Source organism: Nelumbo nucifera, chromosome 1 (assembly GCF_055504915.1).
Source record: "Nelumbo nucifera cultivar China Antique chromosome 1, China Antique-T2T, whole genome shotgun sequence".
NCBI lineage: Eukaryota > Viridiplantae > Streptophyta > Magnoliopsida > Proteales > Nelumbonaceae > Nelumbo > Nelumbo nucifera.
In genome coordinates this window covers 97863836-97889427 of record NC_142649.1, presented here as the reverse complement: position 1 = coordinate 97889427, position 25592 = coordinate 97863836, and the positions used below count along the sequence as shown (strand labels likewise).

The following is a 25592-nucleotide window of genomic DNA, read 5'->3' as shown; positions in this document are numbered from 1 at the left end:
TTTATTTTAATTACATCTCCGTTGCATTGCATTAAAATGCTTTATGAGCAGTATTTTTGAACTATCGTTGACTCAGACAGTTGGACCATTCAACCCAGAAACCATTCAGGCAACTCGAGCAGTTGAACCATCAACTTATTCAACAATTTTTGGTCCTTGTTTTAATTCTTTATTTTTTTTTTAAGTTGAAATGGATTGTCCATTTGAACTGGATGGTCAAACCATTGATCCAGAAACCGGTGGCCAGAAGGGTGCAAATTCAAAGTCAATTTTTAAAACCTTGATTATGAGCATTAAGCCACTTCTTGCTACTTCAATTAATGTCTTTTTTATCTGCCCTTATCCTCTTCTAAGTTCTAACCCCTTCAAGTTGCAACAGATTGCTTATCTTTCAAGTGTTGTAAGTCGGGGTAAAGGGTGGAGACAACACCCATACATACATGAAAGAATAAGGATATCTAGTATATGTTTGGCATCAGAAAATGGTGCTGCTGATGTGTGGCTTAGAGCATGGTGCCTTTATTTTTGTTTGGAATCGTTGCTGCCAGGTAGGATGTTTCCTGGAGCAACAACTTTTTCTGTTTGATATCATTGTTCCAAGAAACGCTTTCAGCACTGATACCCATTATCTAATGCCACAGCAGTGTCACATCACTGTGCTTTTAGCAGCAACAAGCTGCAGCTTTAGGAAACACCAAATTTGGTATTGCTCCAAACCATGGCTTCCTGATTTCTGAGGCATGGTTTAGAACACCGTTTTTTATGGAAAAATGGTTCCAAACAAATGCCCGTTTCTTGGAGCACCGTTTTTTCCGATATAGCACTGATGTGGCACCGTTGCTCCAGGAAACAGCAACGATGCCAAACAGCCTACTAATGATCATCTTTAGGCCCCCTTCTGGAACGGCTTAAGCTGTGGACTCTAGCACGTACAATGGCTGTGTCTATAAGCCGTGCTGAAGGAAGAACAGCTTCCCAAGCTATTGCCAGTTGTCCACATATCTTGCCAAATCCAAACGTAGCCTTTTTGGCTGTGTAGATATCGCTGGGAAAGCCTACAAGCCATCATCAATGGGTTCTTAGTGCCCGTTTGGGAGAGCTCAACTTAAGAACTTCGTTCAAATGGTTGTACGGGACAATGAAAACTGCTACAAAAGAAAACCAACTGCTAATTGGATATGTGAAAGTTTTGTGAACATTTTTTTTTAACTTTTTATGATCCATCCAAAAAATAAAATATCAGGGGGGAAAGAAATGTAAGATTTAAAAAACCAAATTTGGTGATATGTTCCAAATTCCAAAATGTTGCAAAACAACAAATCATGCCTAGGATATCAAGCAGAATCATGTTGAAATATGGAAAATATTTCAAGAAAATATGTCTCAATGACATTTATTGTTTGAGACATCAGACGATATCCAGAAAACTTGAGCAGATGCCCTAAGATTTATTGAAGATTGAATGCTAACATAAAGGACAATTACAGAAAAAAGGATCACCATATTGATTTATAAGTAATGACTGAGAAGTATTAATTTTCACCCAATATATCATATCCTATTGACCACTGAACTTTGACCTAATACCAGTGTTAAATGTAAAATTATGCAATCATTATGCAGAAATAAGTTCACAGAAAGAAAAATATACAGAACAATGAAGGAGAGAGAGAGAGAGAGGATATTAAAATCTATGCACGTATTTACAAAATTTCCACATGAATTTGGGATAACAGGTCACCACTAGTAATCTTTTATCCCCAACAGCAATGGCTGTGAAAAAGCACAATTTGCATCCATAGATACCCTGTGGCTATGGTTGTGAAGAACCATTTCTTGGTTTTAAGGGCTTGATGTTGGGATTTGTGAACCAGGTAGTGTAGAGGAACTGCTTATGGGGCCCCACATGGTTGCATATCAATCTAATCTTCTGTCTTTCCCTCATCCATCTCAATACTATTTTCATGTGTCTTTTGCTTGTCAATCCTCTCAAGCCAACGTCCTGAGCAGTCACTTGGATATTAAATCATGGAATAATGTTTATGAAAGTACAAGGTGCAGATTAAAGATAGGATAGAAGATCAGTTCAAAATAGTCAGCCAGACGTTTTAAACATGAAAGCTAATTACAAGTTTAAAAAGCTGCAAGCACTATGACAATTGACAAGTTAAACTTGACAAGCATGGGGTTGACATCTAAAGATAATAGACATCTTGAAATTCACTTCTAAAGACTTCATCCTAGACACACTGGACCGCTTCTGAATTTGTGTTAACATCACTGATCTGCTTATATACATAATGTCCAATTTTCTCAAGCTATGCTAACATTTTCCTATTTGATTACTTTAGGAGCACTCTGCTACTGAATGATCCATGATTTGAGTCAAACATTGGCCTACTGCAGAAGTATCTAAATACTGGATTTTCCACAACTTTACTATTATGACAATAACAATTGTTTATAAATTATAAAGATCGTAGCACAATGCAGGTGACCAAAAACAGACAGATCAGCCATGACTTAAGCTACATCAGGTTTGGGATGGATATTTCAGTGATAGGTCTATGTCTGTCTAATGTTTATTCTAAGGGTATGATAGCATTTTATTTCTGTTGGCTATAGTATTGTACATCCTGTCATGTATTCACCTTTTTCTCCTTCATATAACTATACTTGAGAAGAAGAAAATGACAAGATCTATCACTTGTACTCCTATCTAACTCCATCACTTTCCATGGACCACTCTCTTTTCATCTTCATGTTAGATTTATTTTTAATTTTAACTGGTCAAGTTGATGAAATATAGGGTTTTGATTGTCAATTGCTAGACATCTTGTAAACTGCCATCTTGTGTCAAATGGTACAATCCTCAATCATGTATGCCTCCAGTTTTTCCCTTGTCAGTGTAAGTCATGTTGGCAGTTTTTCTTTGGATAAATAAGGTTATATTGTGTTACTCAGGAGGGAGAGATTACCCCCGATTAATTACAGAAGGAAAGTATCTGGACCACATGGTCCAGAACAACAACTATACAAAAAGTATTCTAACTGTATAAAATGTACCCATTTTTCACTCATTTACAGAATCAACAAAAAGAACCCTCTCCCATTGATTTGTAAATTGCTTCTTTTCATGTCTATGAACTTAAGCACATTTTCTCATTCGATCATGCATCTCTCTACCAGGATATTTTTTTGTAGTAAATAAAAAAGAAAATTTATTAAAATAAAGAAAGAGAACAGCGAGTATTACAATAGAAGGTGATGAGAGATCACTGAAGATGACAACAGTAATTCATTTAGTGATTTTTTTTTCTTTTTTCACTAAACTTTTTTTTTGATAAATCTTTTTTCACTAAACTTTTTTTTGATAAATCTTTTTTCACTCAACTTAGTAATTAAATAATGGAAACTTAAAAGATGCAACCATAGGTTTTTATGACATGATGCTTTTTTCATATCTGAACAACCAAAATGTGTCCAATATAGCAAGACCACATCAATCTCTATTCATAAAAGTTTTGAGATACAATTCTAAAACCTATCATGGACTCAATTAAGAAGAATGTCGTCATCATCATCTAAGCCTTGTCCCAAATATATGGGGTCAGCTACATGAATCCTGTTTCACCTTTCCGTTCTATTCAGTGCCAAGGTTCAAAATATCAAAATGTATCAGTGTGTAGCAGTCAATACATATTGATTTTTAGGATCCACAATACCCACAATTTAAAGAGTTTTAATATTTTAAAGGTAGTGTGTATTAGTGTGTATCAAAATGTATCTTTATCCTTTGAATCCCCCTGAATTCTCCCGGTTTCCAACATCTGATCCCAGAATTCAGAACTCATAGACTAAACATTTCCTGTTGGGTTACAGTAAGAAGTTGCATTGCCCTCACCTCCATCCAGTGTTGTATCCCTGTCAGGCACACATAAGACACTTAAACTTGATAAATTCTGGGGTGACACTTTCCACACTATGTTCCATTTCTACTTGTTTGTTTTGAAATAATGAGCACAGAAAATACATTATGACTTCCATCTGTACCATACAAAACTCTAGGAATCAAAAACATATTTATTTTTATTCATAATTTGTGACCCCCTAGTCTGTTATAGCATCTCCCACATGGTTCTCACCCTAAGAAGATTTGGTTAAATTAAATATTGGATGCTCCATTGACAATTACATCTGGAATTGGAGAATTTTATCAACAACATAGAATTGATAACCCCTTGCTTTTTTATGCTTTCAGAAAAAAAAATGCAATGCCAGCAAACCTAAAGAATTAATACCATTTAAAAGTTTAAAAATTCAAATGATCTGAGCATAGTAATCTAGAAGTTGGAAGGAAACTAAGAAATGACATGTTCTGGGCTTTCAAGTTTCAACAACTTTTAAGATTCTTGGAGGTTGACCCATGTACTAAGCAGATTTGGGAGCTTCCTTCATATATACCATCTTGTTCTCTCAAGTATCAGGATAAAAAATGAAAGGATTGACAACCTTGCAGAAGGTATGTGTAAATTGTCCTAATCTTATACCTCTCCCCTTTCCATTAATACATTTCTTTTGTCAATAAATTTCCATTTACACATGTTTTCAAACAAACGAAAAATGTCTCTGCATAAAAGAGGAAAAGACGCTTTCAGTAAGCCACAAGACTTGTTTACCAGACTACCCACACAATCAGGTAGAAGTGCTGAACAGCCATGGTTTCTAATCAATAACGTCAAACAGAAGAAAGGAGAGGGTTTAAGACCATTACACAAAAAGGCAACTAATGACTAGATCATGCTAATAGTGAACCATCCTGTAATTCCTGTCACACTCAAATGAACAGAAGGTTCTCAAGGAATGCTTGTGAACAGGACATACTCCTCTTAGACTCCATGTACCAGCATGGCATAAAAATTGCGAAACTGCTGCACGCGTGCACACACACTCATAAAACATATTTCTTTCAATGCATAGAAAACTCAGTCACTACTAAAGGAACTGGAACAAAAATAAATAAATAAATAATACCACCAACATTCCAGTACACCACCACCAACAGCAAAACACAAATACCACTTGGTGAAATGGGAGCAGGTTAGTAAAACTGTAAACCTAAAAAAAGAGTGGGCTAGGAATAGGAAATTTAACCCAAAAGAATTTAGCCCTCTTGGCAAAATGGTTGTGGAGGTTCCCTTTGGAAAGTGATAGGCTTTGGCACAAGGAAGGGGTGAGCATTCGGTTTTTTTGGTTCAAAACCGAACTGAAAAACAAAAACTTGAAAAACTGATTTAATAAAATGATAAACCGAACCGAAACCAAAATATACTAAAACCGATCGAACTGAACTGAAATTTCTTTTGGTTATTTTGGATATTTCGGTTAAAACCGAAATAATGTGCTCCACAGTACCACTTCCACCATGTCTCTCAGATCAGGCTCACTGCTGCATTGCATTACGATCTCTCTCTCTCTCAAAAACACAAAGTAATAAACCTGTCGAAGCATTTTATACCAAAATGCCTCATCAAAATACTGTACCCAGAAGCCAGCACCCACAAAAAAGAGTGAAACCTGTGGAGAGAAGCAATGGATTACCAGTGGAGCTAGCCATGCATTAGATCATGGTTGAAGGAGTGATGGAGTATAACCAATTCATGTTTCACTTGGGAGCTTTTATGACAACAGAAACCAGGGGAAACCATGGAAATGGGTTCCACTGCTTCAGTGCATCTCAGTCCTCATCTCCGCCCATTTCAGATTGTGGCTGTCATGGAGAGGTTGAAAAGGTGGAGAAACAATGAAGTACTAACCTTCATGCTAATTGCAACTTGCAAAATATGATGCAATAGATAAAGAAAATGCAGTGTTTTGGTTTTTTTGCCTTCTTGTTTTTTTCTTTATATTGTGCAAATCGGTTTTGTTTGATAGACTATACTATTGTAGGTTACCCCTTAATTAAATGACCATAAGTGTACATGCCTTCAGAGTTTCAGATTTGCTGGTTGTTACTACTGCCAGTAGTGTTCCTACAGGCTAACCATCAGATTAATTTTATCTGACAAACCTTGATGTATTGTGTTTGGTCTACTGTCCACACAGATTCTCTCTCATGTTGTGTTAAACTGTTAATGTTAACTACTTTTGTCCTTCTGACCAAGAGTTGTAAGTTGGAAGAAGAACAATTGGAGATGATATATCATATATGTTCATCAATTATAAGGTAGCAAGTACGCTTTTTTCTCATTCCTTTAACAATTTGACCCACTTGAACAATCTTTAACAGAAAAACCATAACAATACTAAACCTCTGGGTTCTACCTCTCTCCTGTAAAGCCATTTTCATTGATGGTTATCAATAAAATCTTTAGCAGAAAAGCCTGTGGCAATCCAATGCCATTGTTGGTTGATAATAAATTAAGCTTCTAGCTGCAGGATAGGATAGTTAGTAGGGGGGGTTTAAATTCTAGGGTAAATTACACATTCACACCCTGTACTCGTGGGGTGGTGACAGTTATTCAGTAAGTCATTATCAGTATGTGTATACTGAGTTCTAGCCTTATGGGTTCTATCGAAAACAGAGATTTATTTACTTGCAAGGCTGTAGCCAATTGTGAACGCCTGAAGTGAACAGTAGTCTTGACTTGAGTCTTGAGTCTCTGCCTCCTGGACTAAAAGTCTTCAATCTTGGGTCTCTGTATCTCTGAAACTGAAAGCCTTTGAGTCTTCTTGACTCAAAATAGAAGGAGGAGAGGAAGACGGTTCTAACTTTAAGTTCCATGAAAAAGGGAGTAGAGGGAAGCCCAGTGGCCCCAACCTATTAGTATTCCAGTAAATACTATTCCCTCTTTTCTTTTATTTGGCTTTTGAGTTTTGACATTTTTGGAAACTTGGCAAACACGAAATGCAACAGGGACCACAATTGTTTTGTGTCCAAATCAGTTTGTTCGGTTAACCGGTTTATCAACTATGTGAGCCAAAACCGAAAACCGAACTATCTAACATAGTTGTCAAGGCGACGTCTAGGCGCATAGGCGAGGTGCATTTCAGAGTATGCACCTCGCCTAGGTCCTAGGCGCATGCCTGGTGCGCCTAGGCGTGCGCCTTTTGAAAAATTGACGCTTTTTTGCTTTTTTTGAACATAGCAGCTGGGCCAGGGGCTCCACCCCCCGGACCCCCATGCCATGCCCCTCGAGGCAGACCCAAACAAGTCTATGTTAGGTCTTAAATTCTTAGTTTTCACACAAAATCATTATTTGTGTGAAATATCTTCTTAAAAAGCAATTAAAACAATAAAAACATTATTTTTTGTGTGAAAACTAAGAATTTAAGACCTAACGTGGACTTGTTTGGGCTTGCCTCGAGGGGCATGGCACAAAGGCGGCTCGTAAAATCAGGAATGTAATATGTTTTACATTACATTAGCTACTTGAAGTAATGCAATAGAGTGAAAAAAGAGATTAGAGGTTTTACATGCTTGAAAAATGTTTTATATGTTTGATTTTATTTTTAAATTCTCATTTGAATATGCTTTACATCTTATGTTTATGTATTTTAATTTTAGATAATAGGTTTTTAAAACATTATTTTAAAATTTAACTTTATATTTTTTATTAATATTATGTTTAATATTTTTTTTTTTAATTTTTTGGCTTTTTCTTGGAAATTTCTGACTTTTTTTTTTTATTTTTTAGCTTTTTTTTGTATTTTTGTGCCTTGCTTCAAAAAGGCGTGTGCCTCACCTTGCGCCTTGCGCTTTTGAAACACCGTTTGGTCCATCACCTCAAATGGCACTTTCACTTGTGCTTCTTTTTTCAACTTTTTAATTCAGCCTTCATCCTTGGGGGTAAATTTCTTGGTGAATGAAATTTGGAGTAAGTTAATCCCTCCTAAAATCTAGACACTTTGTTCGGAAGTTTTCCTTGGAAAGATTAACACTTGTGATATGCTGCAGAAAAGAAGGCCAAATAAGTTTGTGGGGGTATTTCTGTCTTTATACTTATGTTGAGGTTGTTGATCTATAATATTATATTAGAACTAGTGTCCCTCACATAAATAAGGGCACATGTGTCTTTTCCATTCTATTAATAATATAAAAACATGTCTGGCCGAATGGGAGAGGTACTTTTACCCTAATTCGAACCAGACTTTTCTTTTCTCTTTTTCTCCTCCTTTCTCTCTCTCTTTCTTCCCTCTTTCTTCCTCTTTCTTCCTCTTTCTTCCTCTTTCTTCTTGACTGTTATCAGACTAACATAACTCAAAGGCAGGCTGAATTATAACATGGTATCACAGCTCAACTAAGCAACTCAGATCTGCCCAGATTTCTGTTATCTGCGCACTCAATCTAGGGTTTTCCCTTGATTTCTCTGCCATAGATTGGAGATAAGGGAAAGGGCTGAAAAGGAGTGGTCGCCCTCTTCCCTTAGAGGTATCTATGCCTCAAGAATGCTATATATGGGCTTAAACAGTCTCCTCGAGCATGGTTTGGTAGGTTCAGTGAGGTGGTAAAGAAGTTTGGTATGAAACAGTGCCAAGTTGATCATTCTGTCTTCGGTCATGACTCTCCGGCAGGAAAAATACTATTGGTGGTGTATGTAGATGATATTGTTATTACTGAGAATGATAAAATGGGTATTGACAGGTTGAAGACTTTTCTACAGGAACATTTTCAAACAAAGGACCTTGGTAAATTGAAATATTTCTTGGGGATAGAAGTAGCAAGGTCTAGGCACAGTATTAATTTGTGTCAGAGGAAATATGTGCTTGATTTGCTAGAGGAAACAGGTTTGTTAGGTGCTAAATCAGTTGAAACACCTATGGAAACAAATACTAAGCTGAACAGTGATATGGGTGAAGTGTTTGAAGACCCTAGCAGATACCAACAACTTGTAGGTAAACTAAACTACCTAACCATTACTCGGCCAAATATTTCATTTGCGGTTAGTGTGGTAAGTCAGTTCATGCAGAAACCTTTGCTTCCTCATTGGAATGCGGTTCTAAGAATTGTGAGGTATTTAAAAGGGGCCCATGGTCGTGGTTTGATATACAAAAGTGGTGGAACACTTGAAATAGAAGGGTATACTGATGCTGACTAGGCTGGTTCTATGTCTGATAGGCGGTTTACCACAGGTTATTGCACTTTTCTGGGGGGTAATTTGGTGACATGGAAAAGTAAGAAGCAGACAGTCGTGGCAAGAAACAGTGCAGAGGCAGAATATAAAGCTATGGCACATACTGCTTGTGAATTAGTGTGGCTAAGGAACCTTCTATAGGAGATAGGATACAACATTAATACTCCAATGAAGCTCTATTGTGACAATCAGGCTGCAGTTCATATTTCTTTTAATCCGGTGTTTCATGAAAGAACCAAGCACATAGAGGTTGATTGTCACTTTGTGAGAGAAAAGGTACTAAATGGAGTGATAGACACTGCATACGTTAATACAAGGAACCAGTGGGCAGACTTATTTACAAAAGGGTTGAGTCGGGGAAGAGTGGACTACATATGTAACAAGCTGGGATTATATGATATATACTCACCAGCTTGAGAGGGAGTGTTAGTGTAGGGGTATTTCTATCTTTATACTTATGTTGAGGTTGCTGATCTATAATATTATATTAGAACTAGTGTCCCTCACTTAAATAAGGGCACATGTGTCTTTTCCATTCTATTAATAATATAAAAACATGTCTAGCTGAATGGGAGAGGTACTTTTACCCTAATTCAAACCAGATTTTTCTTCTCTCTTTTTCTCCTCCTTTCTCTCTCTCTCTTTCTTCCCTCTTTCTTCCTCTTTCTTCTTGACTGTTATCAGACTAACAGAACTCAAAGGCAGGCCGAATTATAACAAAGTTCATATCTCCTCACATGTGCTTTGTGTGTAAGAACAATGGTGAAACCATCTCCCTAATCTTTTTATCTTGTCCTTTTGTACTTTATATTTGAGAGCATCTTTGTTTTCTTTGGGTGCAAGTGGACTCCTCAAGATGTGGTGGGTCTCTTTGACCCAAACTTCTTTAGACAACTGGAAAAAGGGGAAGAATTTTGTGGAAAGCCAAAAGCAGTGAGAATCATTGTGTTATGGACTGTATGGGAAGAAAGGAATGGGGGGATTTTTAGTGAAAAGAGTTACACAGAAATGGAAGTCATTGATTTGGCAAAAATTAAAGTGGCACATTAGATGAAGGCACTGGAGGATTTCCAAGGTTTCTCAACAAATGACATTTTGAGAACTTGGAAGGAAGTGGCTTCATTGGCTCAAACCAAGGAAAGGGTAAATATGGAATGGAGACCTCCAACAATCAACTTTGTAAAACTCAATTTTGATGAGAGCTATATTGGTAGTTAGGTTGTGCTGGGGTTGGGAGGGGTGTTCAGGGACTCAGAAGGAAAGGTTTTAGCATTATATTCAGGGCCATTCATAAATGGTAATGCATTGACAGTAGAGATGTGTGGATTACTCCATGGGTTAAAATTTGCTAAGCAATTCAGTTTCCACAACTGGGAACCGGAGGTGGAAAGGAACTTGTAGGTGGTCATTTCATGGACAAGAGGTAGCTCCCAAGTCTCATGGGTCTATAGACATGCTTTTCAGTAAATGGGATGGCAGCAAACAAGGGACGACAATCCATCAAATGTTTTGGGCAAAATTATAAATTATAAAGATTGTCTCTAAGGTGGAAAAACCCACCTATTGTAATACTTGATATTGATATTAAAATTAATAAAATCTTTTTTTTTTCTTACTGATAAAAAAATAATAAAAAACATCCATCATGAACCACCATAAAAAACTAAAGTTCAGTTCAACCCAACTTCGTGAAACACAAAAAAATCAATTTGTTTTCCAGAAATAACAAGTGAGGAAGAAATTAAATAGGAAAAAACAACTAAGATTTGAAATATTCATTAAATTTTACATCTAAAAACATAGATGTCCTATAGATACAACGGGGTAATGAGCAGAGAAATCTTCACAACCAGACGATAGAGAAACCTGGTATGGAACATAAATTGGTATAACCTACCTCCAAAAATAGGCATTTTGAATGTTTAGCTATCACCCAACTTTTTTTACATAGATTAAAAAATAAGGTCACTTTTTCATACTTGAGAGAGAGAGAGAGAAAGGGGGGATATGTAAATTAAATTACCTTGACATGTTCCCAAGTGTTTGCGATAGTGAGAGGGCCGTGCTCCTTCAAAATGTCGAAGATGACACGGGTGATAGTCTGGGTTTGTTCCGGTGGCGTTTTGAGCTCTATTGGTTTCATCTTCGGCTTCGGCTTTTTAGCCATGTACCTGATTGCAGTTGCAAACATGTTGTTCTTCCTGCAGCAAATGCTATGTCTCTGTGCCTTCTCCCCTCCTAGTCTCCCTCCTTCCTTTCACCAATGGACTTCTAGTGGAGGATGAGAAATTGAGAATGGAGGGAACGATTCAGTTATCATTTGGCATCAATTCTGGAAAATTCTCATTCTCAGAATTCTGATCAATAAATATACGAATGTTTTGTTGCAACTTAAACAACAAAGACAAAGGAAAATCTTTGCCTTCACCACATTTGAAGATAAACCCCCAAAAAAACAGATATTATGAGCTGTTTTTAACTGAGAAATAACAGATATAACATTAAAAAAAAAAAAGAAACAGAAAAAAGCATACAAAAAAATTACCTGTCAGTAGTATGACGATGAACGAATGCAATCCAATGAAGTTTTCGTTGCTGGAGAAGATTATTAGAGATGCGATGCAAAATTGCAAATCGTTAGACTAAGGTGAAACTAGCTGCGGCCGCAGGAGAAGGGTTTTGGCTATTCATTCGTAGGAGTTCTACTTTTAAGAAAAATAACACTACAACAGGTTGAAAGGGTAAGATTTCTCGTGCTGTTCGGGGTCAACAGGGTTAAAGGGTAAGATTTGTCATGGTATTTGCAAAATATCGAGTTATCGACGACGGAGAAGAGACAGGGTTGCAGTAGTGATACCAATTTGTTAGGGCCAATGGTGGTGGCGATATCTCCGACAGTAGATTGAACGAAGTTCCCAACTCTGTGCTGTGCAGCGATGGAGGTGGTGGCAAAGGTTTCCAACTCTGTTAGTGATTGTGAAAGGAGGTGGTGGCGATGGTTTCATTCAGCTCTATGTTGCGGCGATGGAAGTGAGTGAGGACACAACGAAGATGAAATCTAATTTTGAGCACAAAGACTTTTCTACCCCCACTCTTACGGGTAATCTTAGAACACGTATGCGAAACTTAAGGTTACGCCAAGGCGTGCGTTTTTTCTGATTGGGAAAATTTTCGATTGGACCCTGTACTTTGGGTTTTTGGTCATTCTATCCCAACTTTCAAAATGTGTCAATTCAGTATTTATCATTAATCATTTAAAAAGACACAAATGCCTTTTGAATGTTATCTAATTTTCTTTATTAATCATCCATATGTTGATAAAAAATGAATATTATCAAATCATTGCCTCTTCTATTCAAGAAAATTGAGGTTACGTCTCAACGGGCATTCTGGTGACCCCAATTTTCTTGAACAGAAGAGGCAAGAATTTGAGACTATTCATTTTTCGTCAATGTTTGGATGGTTGATAAAGAGAATTAGAATACACTTGAAGGGTATTTGTGTCTTTTCTAATGACACTTAACAGCTGGTTAACGGGTTGGTTAATGGGAGGTATTAGATTGTCACATTTTGAAAGTTTGGGTACTAAATTGCCACGTTTTAAAGTTTGGGAACCAAAGTGGCACTAAACCTAAAGTACAAGGTACTAATATGGAATTTTCCCTTTCTGATAAGTTATAACAAATTCGTCGTAGCCTCGTAGGCAAATATACATTTTAAGAAATGACAAATTTCTTAAGGTTTAGCTAATTGATTAAGTATAGCCCTACTGTTTGACTATTGTCTAATATTATCTGACAATTGACTAACTCCACCTTAACGTTAAGATCCATTAATATTCCATCACACGTGATATATTATTTTTTTGAAAACCCAATTTTACCCTTTATCCCTCTCCTTCCCCCTTCTTCTTCTTCTTCTTCTTCTTCTTCTTCTTCTCCTCCTCCTCCTCCTTCACCGTCTTCTTCAAAGAGACCCACTAGCACCTCCTGTCAATCTACCGATGAAAACCCATAAGCTCCACTCTATGGTGAAGAGAAAATGATGATTAACCCTCTTAATAACATAAAGAAAAATCTATTTACCTCTACCGATTTTGTTAAGAAAATGTGAAAGGGTCATCTCCATCAGAATAAATTTCAGAACCATTTCTTCACCTTTGGCTATCAGAATCTTCAAGTTCTTTCGGAGGCTTTCTCAAGAAGAACTCCTTGTTTTGCTAGTTCTTAGATTCGAACGCGAGTCAGGTTAACTGATGTACCAGCTTGTAGGGAGGTGGAGAGGGAGAACAAAGAGGGGAAGGGGGTGGAGGAAGAAGATCTGGGAGTTGCAAATTTGGACGTTCTTCAAGAAGCAACGGTTCCAGGGAGTTCTTTCACTACTCTTCCGGTGAGTCTAATCATTTTGTCAATCATGTTTGGGTATCCGTACCATGTCTACTCCCAGGATGGTAATCAGGATGACGCCCCCTCGAGCTCAGGAAGAGCTTGGGAGCAGGCTTCGGAGGCTCGGGAGACCTCTGTCGAAGTGGCTTCTACTTCTCGGGGCAGAGAGCCCGACACCTTCGGTCCCTCCACTATGACAATGGAGAGACTTAGGTCTCTAGTTCACTACTTTAACCTTCCCGGGGACCTTATCTATGGTCTCCCCTCTGGTAACTTTTCTAACATTAGGGTCCGCCTTCAACTGAGGTGGCCATTTCACGTACGGGGCATCCTTGATCGCCATGAGGATCTCGGCCCGCTTTGCGTTGAGGGGTGTGTAGTCCCTTTCTGCTGCTAGAGTTCGGAAAGGCTGATTTGGCTTTGCCCCCCGAGCTTGGTCCTTCTTCTTCCTATTGTCGCCCTGAGATGGGGGCTCTGGTTCCCTCTTCCTTTTCTCAAGGGCCTGCTTGACCTTCTGGTTGATTTCTTCCTCCGTCCCTATGAGTCGATCCGCGAGCCCGAGGAACTCGGTCACAGTCTTGGGCTGATTGACAACTACGTGCCACTTGAACTCTTTGTGAGTAATACCTCGCTTGGATGCGATGAGGCAAACTGCAGGGTCCAGATCAGGTATCTGCAAACAAGCGTCGTTGAACCGCTTGATGTAACTCCGAATGGACTCCCCTTCCTTTTGAACTATGCCGATGAGGCTTTCCTGAGTTCTCGGGCACCTCTTGCTGGTGACGAAGTGGGAGGTGAAAATTTGCACGAACTGCACCCAACTTCTTATCGAACCAGGCGCGACGTTACGGTACCATGTGCGGGCCACCCCTTTGAAGGTGGTGGAGAAGGCCACGCACATGCAGGATTCGCTGCCCTTGCCAAGTGCATTTGAAACTGGAAGGCGTCCACATGATCATTCGGATCGAAGGATCCATCATATTTATCCAATGGGGGGAGCTTGAAGTCCCTTGGCATGGGGACAACAAGGAGTTCTAGAGACGGTGGGGAAGAAACTGAGAGGAGAGGGGTAGCCTTCACTTCACCTGAGCTTACTTCCTCTTTTCCTTTGAGCTCGGGAGAGACTCGGGTAGCAATTCGGCGAGCTCGCCGGCGCCTTCATTGCTGCTTTGCCGGCTCAGCGTTGGTGCTTGATGCTTCAGTATTGCCAAGCTCGATGGGCTCGGACTGCTGGTGGTGGCTCTGAACCGAAGGGCCCTGCCTGTAGTATGCGGCTAGGACCTCGAACAGGTTCTCTGCGAGCAGGAGCTCGAACTGCGAATGCTGGGGCGATGCGGGCTTGGTTGGCTGGGAGGCCCCCGACCTGCCCACAGGCTACGAGGCAGGGGTGGCTAGCCTCTCCTTCCTACCATGGGAAGAGGCTTGGCTCTTGGCGCGATCCTGGGCTTGGGAGGCCTCTCCCCAGTGAGGTCGCTCGCTCCGGCGAGAGGGCTTGGTTTGCTTTGTGGCCGGGTGCCAAGGGGGAAGCAACGACTGGGCCTGAGGCAAGGAGGGGAACTGCTGCTGGTATTGGTACTGGGAGACCTAATGTAGCACTTGTTGTTGGTAGAGTTGGAACTGCTGAAATTGTTGCATTTGGGCTTGCATGGCTCACATGCATTGCATTAAGTCTTCCAATTGGTTCGGGTTGGCCATTGGGGGCACAATCGAAGGTTCAGCAAAGGTTGCTCCAACTATGGAAGGGAGTGGAGCGATCGCGGGTGCCACTGGGAGAAGCATGTTCAGACTAGGAACTCCATCCACGGAGAGGGGAACGGTGAACTATCCAATACAGACAGTGGGAAGTTGGGGTTGCTCCCCGGAGACGTTCTGGCTGGCACCACATCCTGCGTTGCTAGAGGCCATGAATGTTGAGTTTTCAAAAAAGAAACTGTAGAAGCTTAGAGAAAGGCTTTTTGAAGTGTTTCCCACAGACGACGCCAAATGATGCTGCGCAATCCGGACACTCCTACCTGGCTGCTGACTGGCTCCTAGTTGGCAACGGACGACACCTGAGAAGAAGACGATGAAGAATTCCCAGGGGACTTGCCCGATGGGAATACTCTGATGCTTAAGTTAGAATGCTGGAGAAAATAGTGAAGAGTGTAAAAAAGGCTAAGAGTGTAGGTCGCGCTAGATCACTGAGTTAGCTCTTATATAGGCGTTCTTGTCAAATCGGGCATAACTACCACTGGGCTTCTGTCGCAGCCGTTATCTGCCAGGGTTGCACAGGTAACTGTTGCAGGGTACTACCCAATCGGGTGAGCGACATGTCCCGGGAGGACAAGCACGCCACCATCTGTCGAGAGACGTGGGTGTAGTCTATTGAATTGATAGGGATTGCACCGTTGATCAGGATACGTGACGCAGTTTGACGGGTACGGTCTTGTCAGATAGAAGCTTCCTGAAAGCATCGCGTCGCTTAGTCGCGAGCTACCTTGTAGTGAGCTATCCTGTCGCGAGCTACTTTGTAGCGAGCTCCTAGGGGTACTTCAAGGTGACCCTTCTCAAGGTTGTCTTTGGGGCAGTTTTTTGCCTAAGTGTTGGAGCGAGCTGGTTATCCTAGCTCGCGAGCTGGGATAGACTTGTCTTGGAGTATTCCCTTTTAGTAGCTCGGGGGACCTCGAGCTCGCGTTGTAGCGAGCTCCCCCTATAGCGAGCTATGGTGTAGCGAATTGCCCTGTGGGTTGGTTACTTAGTTGCGGTCAGGCTGTGGTGCTGAGCTATTGCTCGTGCTGAGTCATGTCCACGTGTTGTCATCTCAAGGGGTCGGGTCAAATCATCCTCCATCATATAGTATATATATTATATTTATAAATAGATCATTATAAATATAATATAAGTATATATTTATATAATATACATAGAAAATATGTGACATATATTAAAAATATATATAAAATATACATATAAATATATATACCGGTCGGTTCGGTTAACCGTTGGTTTTTTGTAGGTTAGCCAAAAGCCAAACCGGTCCTTTAGTTTTTCAAAAATCCCAACCGAAACCGAACCAATCAGTTCGGTTAACCGCATTTTGCAGTTAGGTTTTCTCAGTTCGGTTCGGTTTTTCCGTTTTTCATGGACACCCCTATCCGCCATTGCTGCAGCGACGGTGATGAAACAAGGGCGAGAGGGATTTGCACACCGATGAAGATGAATAAGAAGAAAGGAGCTTTCACATAAGGGCTAAACAGGGATTTCAGCCCTGTTGTTAATATTTTAACGACAATTGTAATATTTTGAAACAGTAGGGGTATAGTCAAACAGTAGGAGTATACATAGTCAATTAGCTAAATCATAAGGGTAGTTTAAGAAATTTGTTTTGCTATTTTTTTTTGAAAATGCCCGAAGGCATTTGCTATCTTTTTTAGTGTCTATTAGCCACAATCCGTTCACATGATATATAGATTTTTTTTTTTAAATCTAATATTACTCTTTTCTGGTTGATTTTGTCATTCATTGTTCTTCAAATTTTTAAAATAAAATTCAATATGATGATAAAAAATATAGACTTCAACCTTTACTTATTCAAAGGCCAAGAACACAAAAGGGAATTTTTAAACATTTGGATCATCCTGAAATTTTGAAAATTAAAATCAAACACCAAGAAAAATTCTGAGTGCTTATCAGTTGCATTGCAATTTATGATCAACAAACTATAATTCGTTTCCCAGCGAATCTGGGTTTATGCATTAGGACTAAAGGTACTATTGTGTTGATGATAATCTAGAATTGAAGCCTCCTCATTTTTTGCCCAAAGAAAAAAAAACAAACAAAAAATATAAGGAAGAAAGACCCAACAAGAAGAAACAAACACCTCATATTCGTAAATTTTTGAACAACTAGCAAAAGGGCACGTACGTTGCGCGTAAGAGGTTATAATGATAATGATTAAATGGAAGTAGATATGGAGGTTCAACCATTAGAGTAAGAGAGAGAAATTTAATAATGTTCTATGGCAAATAATGACATTTTGAAATTAACAAAAATTATAGTTAACTAATATATACATGATTGAATAAATGAACATTTTTGTGCAAAATAAAATAATGGGTTGGTGATGGATGGACCCAGATATTAGATTACTTTTTGGATTGAATAGGCATGGGACCCAGAAAGGTGATAATTGGAACCGGGTAATAAATGTTTTGAAAAAATTGGGAGGGAATAGTGTGCTGCAAATGGAAATGATATCTAATTGTTCGAATTTCAATTCAACAATTTTTTTTTTCTAGTTAAGTAGGATTAAATGTTTATTTAATTTCAGTTTTGAAATTAACACAAAACCGTAGCAGTGTAGATTTCTAGGTTAGCGTTCCAATCAGCTTCGTGGGTGGGTTATGACCCAAGAGTTGCATATATGTGCCAATCACACATGCTGCCTTGCTTGAAATGATCAATCAATTATGAGCCTTAAAAGCATCCATCCTTTAGAAGGCCAATACTATTTAAGCAAGTTATTAACTTCTCTACAGCCTCCCATATGTGCACAACAACGTCAGGATCTACCCCCGCATCTGTCTGAATATGGGAAGTAGTAGGTACCCCAATTGCTCTCCTTTCTCTTATTGTTTCATACTCCTTTAGAGAAGGCACAACCATTTTGAAGTCAGTGGGTCTGATATTTTTTCCTATGCTTCCACAAATTTCACAAACAGTAGACCCATGATTAATGAACCACTTCAATGCACAAGCATAATGTTGCAAGAGCAAGATCATTTTATTCAAGACCATCCAAACTCAATAAGGGTGTGTTGATGGTAATATGAACCTGCTTCTAGATCAGTATGACAAATGAATAGCTACCCATCTGGGCTAACAAACTCAATAAACCCAGACTTCCTTCCACAATTATTTTTAATTTTACTTTCAGTACATTTTAGGTCTCTTTTGTTATTAGAATTTGAATCCTCATTGACTTGTGAGACTTCCTGCAACGGAGGTGTGATATCAAAGAATCCCAATTCAGCATCTCACGTTCTGTCAGGTTCAACACATTGGCACAGTCGACAAGTTGCCAAGGTTGCATCTTTGTCTGTACTTTGACGCAATGTGGAATGTGTACCTAAATTTTCCTTCTCTCATTTGAGGATAAGCTGTCATTATTGACTCTACCATTGGTCTGTGTATATGATCTTAATTAGAGACCATTACATCAGATAAGGCTCTCTAGGATTCAAATAATACACTTTGTAGTTTGCACTACCTTAACCATTGTATCATTTTTCTTCTGCAATCTCGCCCAATCAAGTTAATGTAAGGCCAAGTAGCCCATTTTGAACTTCTAAAAAACAAATGCCAAGTACCAGTTTTCCAATATAGAACTCACGGGAAACAAAAAGACTTGAACCAAAAATGTAAGTGAATCTAAGCTTTTAAAAAACCCATGATTATTGAACAACTTTAAAATAAGTATTGAATTAGATGAGTAGAGAGAGCACAGAATGTTGAAACTTCCAATTATTCTTTCTTCTAAAAAATTGCAGATACCAACATCTTCTAGAACTACACCAAGATGATACTGATGAGCATGATGGAATAGTTTTGAATAAGGGAGTTTGAGAACCTGCTGCAGTTGTTGAGCTCCTTGGGAGTCAATATGTTAGGGTGGAGCAGGATGATACTCATGAGAGTTTCTTGGTTAAACTAATAATCTTAACCAAAGCTCTGGCTTTCCTATGTGACTTCTAAAGACAATTTTCTGCATTGGTCAGTTGCCACAAGAAAATAATTGACCAGAGATAACCTACCAAGGGAAGATATGCAGGTCCAGGATCAATCCTGTGGTTTATGTGGGATGGCAGCTGAACCTCTGGACCACTTCTGAATTCATCGTCCTTTTTTTTTAATATAAAGCAAAAAAATATTATTAAAACAAAAAGAAGTGCAAAGAAAGGAGATGAGCAATCACCCGAGGGAAATTAATCTCACAATGAAAAACCAACTAAAATAAAGCAAAACACCCCACAGAGGCCAACCCCCTTACAAAAGGAAACAAAAGCAATTCAAAACAAACAATGTGATCCTGATCATTAAACAAAAAAGCATCTCCCTTTCCAGCTCCAAGCACCCACAAGCGCCACCCAACAAGGACCAAATCAAAACTCCGGGCCCCTAATAGACTCTAATTCATTCAGTCTTATTGTTCAAGTTTTGAATGCAATCTTCTTGTTGTATTCTGACTCCATTATTGTGTTTTCTTACTATGTTGGTAGGCCCAATGCCAAAAGGGCCTCCTCTTATCTTGCAAAAACTCAATGCCAAACGGGCCTCCTTTTATCTGTTGTTGACTCTCTCTTTGCTTTTCTGAGATCTGCATCTTCTAATTGAGTTTAAATTTCCAACTGCTTTTTCCAATTCTCCAATAGAGTTCTGACCTCTATCTGACCCATCTTCCCCTCTCAATTCTTCTTCCTTAAGTTTGATCAGCAGACCAAATCACAAAAATAACCATCATCATCAATTGTTTGTTACTTAAATAAATCCAGCAGAAGCCACAAAAATTATATGCAATAAAGAGTTGAAATTTTAATTCCATAGTTTTGCTTCACAGTTTAATGATACAATATTGAGATCCCTCTCCATAGATATTAATACATTGCTTTGTACTCTGTACACCAAGATCAGGTTCAAATTAAAAGATAAAGAAAACTTAAGAAAAAACAAATTAAAGATTATTGTTTCCCTTGAATTCGATTACCTCCATAAAGAATTCAACAAAAATGAATTTACAGTTGGGATTAGAGGAGTATATAATAAGACATTCTAGGTGGTTGGCCAAGTTTAAGTATCTTTGCAACAAGTCAGCACACAGTCCTCCAGGAAGTTGGTAAGCTGAGAAGTATATAGATTTGGGTCATTTATGAAGTGGTCAACATGGGGTGTGGAGATAAAGTTGCAGGCCCGGACCTCACGCCCTGTCTTTCGCTTCTCCTCTATAAAGGACTCCAGAGATTCTACTGGAATGACCCTATCTGCAGAACTGTAGATGTATAACTGTGGACAAGGTGGTTGTTGTGATGATAGAAGACCCATCACATCATAGAGCCTCTTGTAATTCAACAAAATGAGAGACAATCAGATGCAAACGAAGATAATGTTGCAGATCAAGCAACAAGAGCATGATTTATTTATGGATTTTGTAAGCTATTTTTTTTAAATGCTGGAGAAGAGAATTATTTGTTAAGAGCTATGATTTATTCACTTGAAAGATGCAAATAACAACTATTTTCTAGGATTTTATAAACCCAGGTAAACACCCTTCTAGTCACAAGAGTAGTTTAATCTATATTTCAAGCAAAGGGAATTGTTTGTAATTTTGTATTGGTAATAATAGGTTCCAGTAAAAGCATAACTATTCAACATAACTATTCTTAGATAGGAACAGGAATGTATGGTTCGGTATGCTTCACATAGTCAATTACAAATATCATAAAAGTGGTTAACCAATCAGGTGGTATTCATCAAATTCACCTGGGGGAGGGAGTTGATTGGTCAAAGCTATTTCAGTATCATCACAAATTTACCAAAATAAAACTACATCATGGTGAAATCGGTTTAGTGTTCACACTGTTCGCACAGTCTTGTGAGCACTGAAGCCGATATTCCTCATGGTTATATTTGAACATGCTTTTACATGTAAATCATGGAGAGGGATTTTCCAAAGAAAATACAGTAAACATCTGTATGTTACAAGTTGGACATACAAAGTGGAAGTGAATCAGTTGAGATATGATTAAATGTAAAAACCAGTGATAATTAGGAAACGACACTTAACATGTTAATTGTTGGAAGATTAAGAACCACTTTAAAGAACTTCTCCAAAATGGTCAGCAAAGCTGTTTCAGTGCAGCAGGTTTAGTTTGAAAAATCCGGAATGGAGGAGGATCGGGCAAAGGAGGTAGTTGAATTTGAGTCGTCGCTTGTTTCTCCTCAACCATACTCTCCCCTTGAGGAGAATTTGAGAAAAAAGGTTGATTCTCAAAGAATGAGACATCAATGGAAACATAGTACTTGTGAGCAATGGGATCATAGCAGCGATACTCCATTTGAGATAAAGGGTAACCAAGAAAAACACAAGGAATAGCCCGAGGATCAAGCTTACCACGAGTAAGGGACAGGTTATGGACAAAACAACGACACCCAAAAACACGCATCGGAATGGTGGACAACGGGGTTGTAGGGAACAAGAGCTGATGTGGGGCCTAATATTCTAGTAGCCGAGAGGGCATGCGATTGATGATATATGTCATACACAAGACTGCATCCATCCAAAACCGTTTTGGCACATTCATATGAATCAATAAGCCACGAGTGACTTCGAGAAGGTGATGGTTCTTCCGTTCAGCCACACCATTTTGTTGGGGTGTCCTGGCACAAGAGCTTCGTTGAAGTGACCCATTCGAAGCAAAAAACTTCGTGAGATCACTATAGAAGTATTCCTTCACATTGTCCGACTGGAAGATATGGATTTTCATTTGGAACTGAATGAACACCATGCGTTAAAAATCTTTCACAATTTGTGGCACTTCATTTCGAAATCGCATAAGGTAAACCCAAGTGTATCTAGAAAAATCATCAATCAAGGTAATGAAGTACTTATAGCCAGCCGCAGTAGGTAGAGTAACAGGGCCCAAACATCAGAATAAACAATATGAAATGAGAATTCAGATCTTTTATTTTGTAAAGGTAAAGAACTTCTACAATGCTTACTCAACTAACAAGTTTAACACTGTAACTGACTCACTGACAAGGACTCAAACAACTTTGGAAACATAACTTTTAACGACTCAAAAGAAAGATGACCTAAATGGTTATGCCATAAATAGGCTTGACTCTCACTTGACGAACTCATGGACTCTGTCGCCAGTAGACCAGTATTATTCTCCAACACGTAGAGACCATCCACCATGCTTCCTCTACCAATCGTCTTCCCCGAGGTCAAATCCTGAAACACACATGAAGACGGAAAAAAAGTGACTGAGCAGTTCAAAGAGTGAGTCTGACTTCTAATAGATAGCAATTTAATAGGTAATTTCGGAACATGCAGTACATTAAGAAGAGTAAGGCCAAGTGGGAGAGGTATGGTGCCTCGGCCAGCTATGGTAGAAAAAGAACCATTAGCCAGTCTTACCTTATCTCTCCGAGAGAAAAGGTTATATGTCTGAAACAAATTTGACTTACCGGTCATGTGGTTTGAGGCTCCAAAGTCAATAATCCAAGGAGAATCAGTAGTATGAGATAACAAATGGAAGACTGTGGTATTACCTGATGTAGACGCAAACGAGGTAGAGGGAGTAGGACCATAATCCATATGGCGGAGAGTCCTACCATACAATTCCAAATGTTCACGGAAGGAGTTGATAATATCTTCCTTAGGGTCAGAACTGGGACACCTCTCCTGAGTTACCAAAGGACTAGTCTCTGTCGATGCCATATTAGCTGAGTTATACCTTTTTTGATTCTACTAGCCTGGTTTCTTGCCTTGATCAGGTGCTAACTTTTTACCCAAATCCTATGACCATTTAGGTTTTCCATGGAGATCCCAACATGTATCTTTCGTGTGTCGTGTCTTTTGTCTTTTGGCAGTGATAAGTTTGATCTTATCATCTAGTTTTTTCTGAGTGTCACCCTTTTTAAAACCACCTCTAACAATTGTATCTGAATTTCCCCGGGCAACTAGGGCAACTGACTCCCCTTCTACACCATTCATCACACTTCTTCTACTTTCTTCTAACTGCACCAAGGCATACACCTCCTGAACTGATGGCAAGTCTTTACCACCCAAGATCTGCACCCTGATGGACTCATACGAAGGATTCAGCCCTAGGAGGAAGGCAAACACTCGTTCCTGAGATACAAGTGACTTATAGGCCTTTGCATCTTCATCACACTTCCAATTCACATTCTGATAGTAATCAAGTTCTTTCCATATTGATGTCAAATCAGAATAGTACATCGAGAGACTCATCTCCCCCTGCTTGCAAGTAGAGGATCCAGCTTGCAGTTGATATATCTTGGCATAGTGTCTCTGCTCTGAATAGGTGGACTTCGCTTGTTCCCATATCTCACAAGCAGTTTCAACCCATATAAAAGTCTTCCTTACCTGTGGCAACATTGAAACCAAGAGCCAAGACATCACCATACTGTTCTCTTGGTTCCACCTATCATGCTCAACACTTCCATACTTTGGTTTCTTCACTCTCCCATTGATGTATCCTATTTTCCCCCTAGCAGTGATGTAGAGTTTTATTCCCCTAGACCACTCAAGGTAGTTCAGACCATCAAAGGGAATAACAGCCATGGGAAAGCTCATATCCATTCCCCCACTCACTCCATTGTGGCTCCCTGAAATCTCTAAAGTAGCAGAATTCTCAGTCGATATGGTCAAACAGATAATCAGTCCCAAACACCAGACTTAGGACCCCTCCTTACTCCACAAAACAATGCTCCACTCAATCCACACCCACACACTTGGGTTTAACAACCAGGTTGAGCACAAACAATACCAAATTCAGGACAAAACAGAGGTAGTATTCGGCAGATTTCAGACCTGTATAGTTTTAACAGTCCCAACTTACCAGAATTCCAGAATGTCTAACAGCCACTAATCAGTAGGAGAGATCCTTATTACTTATAATCAAATTAAATCATTGAGAAGATAGGTCATCCTTGACTTACAATTGTCTTAACACATAAACAGGATCACACAATCCAAGAGAAACAGGGGTATACAGATTCGACAACATTCAGCCGCCCAGACTCGTAGGGTTTTCACTCGGCACACAACCAAGGAGGGTAAAGAAGAGAAAACAGGGAGAACTGTACTAGTTGTAGAGCTGTTTTTTCAGTCAAGAATCAGATTTCTGTTTCGCTCAGGTTCAACAAGTTTGTTCGATCTGTTCTCTCAGTAAGGTTGTTCGATCTGCTCTCTTTAATCAGTATTCCCGCTCTGATACCATATTGACAGTATGGCCGGCCAGAAATAAGAGGAAGAGAAGAGAAGAGAAGAGGAGAAGAAGAGAAGAGAGGAGAGAGGAGAGAAGAGAGAAGGGTTTTGCAGCAGAAATAACAAGGGAAAAGACCCTTGTGCCCCTGAGTACAATAACAAACATAACAGAAAGAACAAATGAAATAAAAAACACTTTAACTAGCCAAATAGACCCTAACATCAACAACTAAATTATTTTAACATGAAGAAAAGAAATGAATGATCTCTCTAGTAAGTCATGATACCCCCTCCCCTGTGTAAATAATGCATCAAATAATATATACTCTTTAGTCTGTAAACATACTACAGTAAATTAAATGCATAACAAATAACAATACATGAAAATACTTACTGTGTAGCCTCTTCATTCATATGTTTTTGTGACTTCATGTATATTTTAACAGGTATTGATTCTAAAACTTCCTTTGGGGCAGGAACAGAGCCAATCGAAGAAATAGAAGGCTGGGAAGATAAAACTACAGATTACTGGTGAATTTCATCCAGAACCTAATTAAAATAGTTATAGAAGCCTGAACTTACATCCATTAACCAAAAATGAGAGAATAAATATCTTGAAAACAAAAAAACAATAGTACTACCTCAAACAATGCTTCTGCTAACATAACAATCCCTGATATGCTAGCTCTAGCAAGCAATGTTGTCATCATCTGGATTGGTGGAACGCCCATTTGTTCGATAGGAACGACGCCCTGTTCGATGCTGACCCGCCAAGATACATGACCTCTCATGTCTAGATAAATTTTCAAAGTGGCTACCAAGCCGCTGAAGTGCACAGACCTGTACTTTAGGTAAAGGAGAAGTCATTCTCTTAGGTATGCTAGACCAACAAGAAATAATGCATAAGAGGAAATTAAAAAGGATTTCATGTAAAATCATAAGAACAGTGCAACAACAGTATTTTAATGCAGGCCTTGCTCAGTGCATAAAATGGACCAGTTAATAGGTTTTAGGGGGATCTCCTCGGCCAAAAAACTCATCTAACTAGATGAATTTCATAGCAAATCTATAAATTCAGTTCTT

The 25592-nt window shown here is 39.0% G+C and overlaps 1 protein-coding gene across 3 annotated transcripts; it reads right to left on the bottom strand.

The window, feature by feature from the left end:
• Positions 1–1418: 1418 nt before the first annotated feature.
• LOC104610570 (thiamine-phosphate synthase) lies at positions 1419–12175 on the bottom strand. 3 transcript variants are annotated; one of them, XM_010277251.3, is made up of 3 exons: positions 11680–12175; positions 11158–11466; positions 1419–2002 (listed from the first exon to the last, which is right to left on the bottom strand). In XM_010277251.3, exons 2-3 carry the CDS (start codon positions 11323–11325, stop codon positions 1814–1816), a joined length of 357 nt encoding a protein of 118 aa, XP_010275553.1. In that variant the 5' UTR covers positions 11326–11466; positions 11680–12175; the 3' UTR covers positions 1419–1813. The 3 variants fall into 3 exon arrangements, with proteins under 3 accessions (XP_010275553.1, XP_010275554.1, XP_088745751.1); XM_010277252.3 differs by having other exon boundaries at positions 11158–11405; XM_088889625.1 differs by having other exon boundaries at positions 11158–11405; positions 11992–12175.
• Between the last annotated feature and the right edge of the window lie 13417 nt (positions 12176–25592).